We start from the raw sequence: 8,134 nt of genomic DNA on the forward strand, positions 1-8,134 counted from the left end.
ATTTTAGGTGATGTATAAAAGCTTTATTTCATCCGAAAAGTGCCCAGATGCTGTTTTACAAGTTTTCCTATTATGGTGGGTTGATTGATAGTTAGCATCACAGGGGCTCGCAGAGAAGCTACATAGCATGGCTAACAGGGTGCGAATGCTTATATCACTTGTCATTTTTGTATTTTATTTAGTAATGTTTAGTTTTTATAGAGTTCCTGTTCATGTCCTGCTGTGTGGTGAGAGATGGACAGCTAGGTTAGCTTTAGCAGATATTTTCCCCATCTGTTCTTCATCGACCGACGTTTCCCAGAGTGACGCTTTCCCTGAGCAGCACTTCTCGAGCTGTGTTTTTCTGAGCTACGGTTAGCTTTTAGCTTAGCACCTGCTCGTTTCCCTGGCTTTTGCTTCCTGTCTCGCCTTCTCATCTTTTCTTCTGGTGACACTGGCACGGCCAAAGTCAAGTCAAGACCTAGGTGTAAACAAACAAACAAACAAAAAAAAAAACAGTAAGAGCCATATAAAAAAAAAATACACCCATTTAATCCTAACAGGTGAAAATGATGATTATTATAATAACTGCTGGGGACAAAGCTTATCACCTCGTGAGACACAAAGTCCAAGGGCCTGTGAGTATGCCACCGTTATCCAAGAAAAAGGGAAGTTGCCTCAATAAGCATTTTTTTCCTACAGTGCCGAGAGTCAAGCATTTTTCCTTATTAAAGAAACCACTTCCTTTCCATGTTTTACATGGAAAACAGAGCGCCTTACATTTGAATAAAGTTATAAAGAGGTAGAGACTTTGTTTGGTGTATCATGGCGGACTTTCCTGTCCAGGGAATTGAACCGTATTCTGGCACAGGGAAGGCAGTGTTGTTATCCACTACAATAGACCGATTAATTTACTCTAAAGATTAGTTCTATGATATTTTGAAGGTCATTTAGGAAAACTAACAACCATTTTTACACCAAAACAATTTAAGTAGACTAGACTCTGTAGAGTATTTCATGCATGTATCTCCTCTCAACCTCTTTTTCCCCAATGCTATACGTCATCAACAACTCATCCAATTTGCACAGATTTGCATATTCTAATGTTTAATATTATTTACTATTGAACTGATTAACATGTAAAAGCTGTAAAATGGTGCAATTTTTTTATTTTAAAAAGTGTTCAGGTTTGCTTTTTTGTTTGAATACATGTTTGGTTTTAATTGAACAGGCAGTACTGCAGTTAGACTCTTAAGTCATTTATTTAATTGAATTGAAAAATAAAATATTATGTTAAGGATAAATACATGCGTAAGAAAAAACAACAATAAATGACCCAAGCAAACAGTTAAATACTGTGAGTAATGTCAAATACATGGAAGGCAAATTCTTAGGAACCAGTAATGCTAAGTCAGTAACCTGGCACTGGGTTGTTTTTTCTGTACAAAGCACTGTAATTATTGTTATTGAAAAGTTAGTGGTTTATGTTAATAAACACAGAGTTCTCTCACAAACTATTTGCGTTACATATTTAATGATGTTAATGAACCAAGTACACATATTAAAAATAACAATAATAATCCTAACAAACACAGTAGGGTTTCAGCACCTGCAGTTCTCGAACCCCAGCTATATAATAAGTTACTCAAGTAAATTGCACAATGTTAATGTTCAGTACATTTTGTGATAAATAAATAAATTACGTCTAAATAAAATAGTCTAAATAATATTTAAATATTGACATTTGATAAATAAGACAACAAAAAGCAATAAAATAGTATTTGCATTAAGAAAAAAATAAAACAGATTCAGACTTGTGTCTGTGCTCAACATTCTTCAAATCAGGCAGTATCTACACATTTCTAGTTTTGTCCACCTTTTGAGGCCAAATCGAATACGGAGCGAAAGTCGTTCACTGCTCCACCCTGGATCGTGAAGTCTTTCACCTAAACAGAAAAAAATAAAAATAAACCATTAGAAGTTGTACTCAACACACATGGTTGCCTCATCAGCATTGCTTAATTGCTACATCCATAACAGTCAATGATATTTAATTGAATAAAAATGCATTAAAATAAGAACACATATTTTAATCTTACATCTTTGAGCCTAATCTCCTCGAGCTTGTGCAACACTTTCTGCTCTTCTGTGTAATTTCTCATTATCAGCTGGGTCACATTTTTCTTCAGGTCCTTCAGTTCATTCTGGACCTCAGTGGACTTCTTCATCATGTCTGCAAAGATTTCCTCGTAAGTCTTCAACATGGCCGCGTACATCAGTCCCTCACATGTGCAGGTCTTGAAACAAAGAAACATAGTTATGGTCAATGGGATGCCAATGAGCTTCCTTGGAGTTTTAATAGTAAAGGTGCTAAAAAGGGTTCTTTGAACAATGCCAGAGTAAAAACACACACTTCTGGCTTCATGAAGAACTGCATTTGAAACCAGGTTTTTTCACTTCTCCCTTTTTACAGGCCCCTTACACATACACAAGTCTTTGGTTCTTCAATCATTGTTTTTAATGGAACCAGCAGAGGTTGTCCTATGGCAATTTTCAAATCATCCTTTGTTAGCACCTTTATTGTTAAGACTGCATAAATGCAAGGCATGGTAGGTCGCACTTACCTCTATTTTTCCCAGGTATGGAGTGAACACAGCAGTTCCTACCCAATTGTTACTGTTCAAATTCTGCAGAAAGAAGAAACAAATATTAACTGTTGAAAACTTTACTTAAAATCTCAGCCAGATTTGACAAGAACATCTTTACTGTCCCTGTTTACATTTCTGTTTACCATTCTGTTTACTTTCCTCTGGACTCTGAATCACAAGAGTATCTAAAACCTTGAGAATGTCATCTGCCTTATTTGCCAAATTTGCCCAGTGTTTCTTTCTAAACAGTTTACAACATCTCCATACATTCTTCAACATCCCCATACAGTCTACAACGCTTTCATACAGTCTCAAAACTGGCATCCAAAGTCTTTAGTGTGTGGGTAGTTTTAAAGTTTTAAAAAATCATTCAGGAGGAAACACTTACATAATGATTTTGCACAGCCTTCACAGCTTTGTCTGCGTTCAGATGCTGCCTAGGTATCGAAAACCCGGCGGTTCCATTCAGCAACTCAATGGCGACAAGTCCGTACATTAGCACCACATGAAGGGAGCACCAAGAATCCATTCTCACTCTCATTTCCTTTCCTCACAGTACAGGAATCTGCAGAGTTAATAGAGAAGCACTGTGCTCTTTACCTGAGTACAACGAAACTGTGAGCAAGTGTGATGAGCTCTAGAATGGGTCAAGGGGTTTATATATAGTGCACCCTGAGAGGCGTTAGGGGATGGGGTTTGGGTTCCGTGGTTTCTGTGGGCTCATCGTCTACGAAAGTTTCCTTTAAATCAGAGATGTGCTGCTCCTAAATGTGAGACGCTGTCACCCATAGGCCAAATAAGCCAGGTAATTTCCTTACCGGGATTCATAGAAAGAACTCTGACTGGCCAATGGAGTTCGGGAGGAGAATACCACCGAAGACCGCTCGTTTGGCGTGACCTCAAAACAGTTGGATTTCTGAGAAAGGGCTGACAAACCAAAAATGAGTCAGCTTATTTTTCTACGATGTTATCTCTATAGCCACAAATCTTGCACCTAATGTTTTCCATGCACCATGCATCTAACAGATTAAGCAAATGAAACCTTGCAAGTGATTTCACTAATATTATATTAATACAAAAGCGTCTGACTAGTTTATGAGTATTAGATGATGAAAAAACGAGGTGTAACTCATTCAGGCTGCAAGCTCTTCCTCCATTATAATTCACATTGCATTTTATTCTATTCAATATTTGATTTTAAATAATTGTTAAATAATTATTTTAAATAGTTAAATAATTGATTTTCCTTTAAATCGTAGGATTTAATGTCCGAACATAACATTTGATAAGGGACCCTCCAAAATGAACTCTGTTAACTAATATTTGACCATTTTTTGCAGCTGACATAGGAGTTAAAATGTATATATATATATATATATATATATATATATATATATCCATACACTAGAAGAGTCTTTAGTTGATTTACAGCTTTAAAATTTCAGAGAAAAAAAGGAGAAAATTACAGATTAGGGTTTCATTTCATGTTTGAAAAAATAATATATAATATAATAACAATAATAATAATCACAAAGTTATATTAAAATAAATTACAATCTTATAAATAATACAAACAAAAAAATAATAAACATATTATACTTAAAACAAATCAAACAAAATTATTTGACTAAATGCCATCACAAAAAAAATAAGAAAATAAGTCAAAGAAAAATCTTCATTCATGCCTTTTAAATTTACTGTATTAAGTTTGAAAACGTATAAATATAATGACAGCATTTAAGGTGGAAGTAGTGATTGTTTGAAAATAGCTCCAGCAGAACAGGTGGAACAGAATCTTTCTATAACTTTACTTTTTAAGGTGGAATGGAATAGTAGGGAAAAAACGATCACATATTTTTGTGAGTGTTTGCATCATTAATTTTTTGGGGCCCTATGCAGCATGCGTAGTGTGTGTATTGCGTGTGTTGGCCGGTCAGGTGTATTAGTCCTCTGATGTTATAAGTTACACTGTATGTCCAAATGTTTATGAACACATGTCTTATAAATGCATAAACCTATTGGCACTATGCCTAATGCAAGCCATGCAAATTCTCTTGAATGATTGTTTTATTGTACACAACCTTATACACTGTAATGCACTGATGCTTTCACTTGTGGTTAATCTCAGGTGTTTACTGAATTTAGCTTGAACAGTGTTTTGTGTTGCCACTGACTACATTGTTTTTCAGGTGAATTCAGAATTCCCCTCAATAGGGTTTTGTGGTGAAAAGTAAATAGCAGTTCTTCGAATCTGAACATTGTTTGATAGTGTGAGAAATTGACGGTTAGAAGATGGGAGACAGTTGAACAGAGAGAATGAGTGATGATTTAACAATGACCAACGGAAGAGTGTAGTAGAGGAAACATTTGACCTATCTATGTGACAGACTCACAGGTGGAAACTTTACATTAGTGGGCAGCAAGGACACAAAGGACTGGAATTCATGACGTTACTCAGAATGAATGATGGTCTGGACTAGAGTTGTAGTCATTTATGTATCCATATTGCTTAAAAAAAAATTAAAGTTAGTTTTGTCAGTTGATAAAAAAAATTTATCCGATTAATCACAACAATGTTCTGTGATTAACTGTAATAAATCACACTAGTTCTTCTTAAGCCACAAGTTTTCATAGTGGATATTTAAATATAAATAAAAGAATGCATGTAAAAATGCAATTATATTTATACTAGTGGTATCCATACGAATTTCACTAGTATATACGTGTATGTTTGAGGGGAGATAAAGCTAACAGGGGGACTGTAATAAAGAATGCATGATCAACTGGAGAGAGGATTTTTTTTTTTACTTTATTTTAAACATCTCAGCTTGGTTGTAAGGATTTCTGAATTAGAACTTAATTTGCTGAGTATAAAAGGGCATTTTCACACCTGTAGTTGGTTTCTCTCTCTGTTTGGTTTGGTTTCACACAGGCACAAACCTAAACGCACCAAAATGCACCCCAATAAACCACACGAGCACATTCTCTCCTCTAACTGGTTAGAGCTGTCTGGCACAGGAGCAAGAAAGTAAATATAGCGAGAAGTTTCTGTGTTCCAGCATGTTTATCTGTGCAGTGTGAAGCTGCATTTTTAAACACAGTGTTTTTAATGGGATGTGCAGTGCAGGTCTGAGCAGTGAATTCAGCTCATACGACACTCAGTGTAAACAGCATGAAGCAGCAGAGACAGAGTTTGTTCATAGCAGTATATTATCTGACTAATATATGAGATTAAATTTGGTGTCAAAACTGGTGTCGTAATTAATTTGCTTTAAAAAAATGCATTACTGAAATTAATTGCATGTGTTAATACATCAACGTTGACAGCTCTAATTAAAGCTAATATCCTAGTACCAGTAGAAGTACTTTTAAACCAGAAAATGTGGACACCAACAATATATACATATATTTGAACCTATATTTAAACTACATGTCCTTATGTGTGTGGACTGAATCTGGTAAACATGGACCTACAGGCAACATATCTAAAATGCCAGGGTCAGGCTAGAGGGGTTAAATACCCCCCTCTCTCAGTGTATGTGCTTCATCCAATACTTTTGGGAGTTTGGGGCTGTGCCGATGATCATCCAACATCTTGACCTCACTAACTGCCTTGTCACTGAATGCAATCAAATCCTCACAGCGATGCTCTAAAATGTAGTACTCCTTCCCTGGACATAAGAGACAGTTACCCAAAGAAAAGCAGGATCAGTTCTTTTTAGAAACCCTTTTTTGGAAAAAAAAACAAATCTCCCACTTGTTTCATTATTTAATTATATATTATTTATTATTATATACAGTATATTATAGGACCAACACAAAGCAGCTATTGTTTGGGTGGGTCTTGTTTGCAGCATCCTGCAGGCAGTGTTCTTTGGGAACACCCTGTGGACAGCATTTTTTGGGAGCACCCTGTGGACAGCATTTTTTGGGAGCACCCTGTGGGCAGCATCTTGTGGGCAGTGTCTTTTTTGCAGCGTAATGTGTGCATTGTCCAGTGACCAGAGTCCTGTGGGCATCCTCCTGTGGGCATCGTCCTTATGGAGCTCATTGTGGGTGGCATCCTGTGGGCAGTGTCTTATGTACAGTCTCCTGTGTGCAGTGTTCTGTGGGAAGCGTCCTTTAGGAGAACATTGTGGGCAGCGTCTTTTTTTCAGCGTCCTGTGTGCAGCCCTTTGGGAGCACCCTGTGGGCATTGTCCTGTGGGCATTATCCTGTGGGCAGCATTCTGTAGGTGCACAGTGTTCTGTGGGCAGTGACTTGTGGGCTGTATCCTTTTGGCAGCATCCGGTAGGCAGCATCCTGTGAACAGTGCCTGTGGGCAGTGTCTTTGGGAGCTACCTGTGGCAGTGTCCTGTGTGCAGCATCCATTAGGCATCATCCTGTGGACAGTGTGCTTTGTGCAGCATTCTTTGGAGAGCATCCTTTGGGCAGTGCCTTGTTGGCACTAGTTGACCAACACAAACTGTTCAGCAACAGAGATCTGCTGACTATTGAAGAAAGGAGTGATAATAGGGTTTCTGAAGACTGAAGGACACACAGAAGGATCATATACATTTTTTAGCATAAAAACTATTCAAATTGTTCATTGATGTCATGTTTACATGTTTGAACCAGAATCAGAAGTATTAATATTTTAGTACTAATCTGTTCAGCCATTTTCTTAATACCCAGTTAATATTTTATTTTTATAGAAAATAACAGAAAGATGCTTAAAAAATTAACCAAGAATCAGAAAACAGCTTTGGTTTAAAAAAAAAAAAAAAACTAACCACACTGGGTGGGAATGTTTACACTCTGAATTCCCCTCAGTAATGCACAGTTGCCCCAGTGGTTTGACATACCTAGAAATTCTCTGTACACTCATTAGCCTCTGTTGAACATTATGAGATCACTGCTGTATGAGACAAGCAATGCATGATATACTGTATATATAGTGAACTTTTATCACATCTTATCAAAACTGAACTTGTGAAAAACATTATGTTCTTTTTGTGTATTCACAGCATTAATGCAGAGAAGTACCTTGAGATATAAATGCTACAGGACCACATTTTTCAGAAGGATTACGCATACAGATATCAACAAGACGATGCAAAACCACATGCTGCACACATTACAAACATATGACTGCAGAAGAAGATTGTATGGGAACGGGAGTGATAATCATTCTAACATAGTGTTACACATCTTCATCACTTTGTTTTATACGTTTCAAAATGATGTCTAGTAAATATTGTGATAAGGAACGACAACATTACAAAGTGGTAAATGCTTTAATGCCCCCATTTTTTGGGAATATGTTGCAGGCATAAAAAGTTCAGCCTTCTAAATAAACATGCCTTGTCTGCATAGCAGATAATCAGGCACTAAAGCGAGATTAAATCATCTTCTTTCAAATCCTTTTTCATAGCTTCGTAATTCTGCATATGAGTCACATGTGATCTTCTGATAAGAGGCAATTGAAAGCACAGTTGTATTCCTGCACAGTCTTATCACTATGATAT

At 36.7% G+C, this 8,134-nt stretch overlaps 1 protein-coding gene across 1 annotated transcript; it reads right to left on the reverse strand.

Annotated features, from left to right (window-relative positions):
* Positions 1-1,612: 1,612 nt before the first annotated feature.
* On the reverse strand, positions 1,613-3,237 carry ifng1r (interferon gamma related). The gene is made up of 4 exons (XM_049474238.1): positions 3,016-3,237; positions 2,604-2,666; positions 2,079-2,276; positions 1,613-1,925 (listed from the first exon to the last, which is right to left on the reverse strand). Exons 1-4 carry the CDS (start codon positions 3,166-3,168, stop codon positions 1,842-1,844), a joined length of 498 nt encoding a protein of 165 aa, XP_049330195.1. The 5' UTR covers positions 3,169-3,237; the 3' UTR covers positions 1,613-1,841.
* Between the last annotated feature and the right edge of the window lie 4,897 nt (positions 3,238-8,134).

This window comes from Astyanax mexicanus, chromosome 2 (assembly GCF_023375975.1).
Source record: "Astyanax mexicanus isolate ESR-SI-001 chromosome 2, AstMex3_surface, whole genome shotgun sequence".
Lineage (NCBI taxonomy): Eukaryota > Metazoa > Chordata > Actinopteri > Characiformes > Acestrorhamphidae > Astyanax > Astyanax mexicanus.

What these genes read in the sequence shown, in the direction of transcription:
- ifng1r (XM_049474238.1), bottom strand. Translation starts at nt 3,168, where the DNA reads ATGAGAGTGAGAATGGATTCTTGGTGCTCCCTTCATGTGGTGCTAATG. An exon ending in AGGCTGTGCAAAATCATTAT is followed by an intron (nt 2,667 to 3,015) that starts GTAAGTGTTTCC and finishes TTCTTTCTGCAG; the next exon opens with AATTTGAACAGTAACAATTG. An exon ending in AGGAGATTAGGCTCAAAGAT is followed by an intron (nt 1,926 to 2,078) that starts GTAAGATTAAAA and finishes TTTTCTGTTTAG; the next exon opens with GTGAAAGACTTCACGATCCA.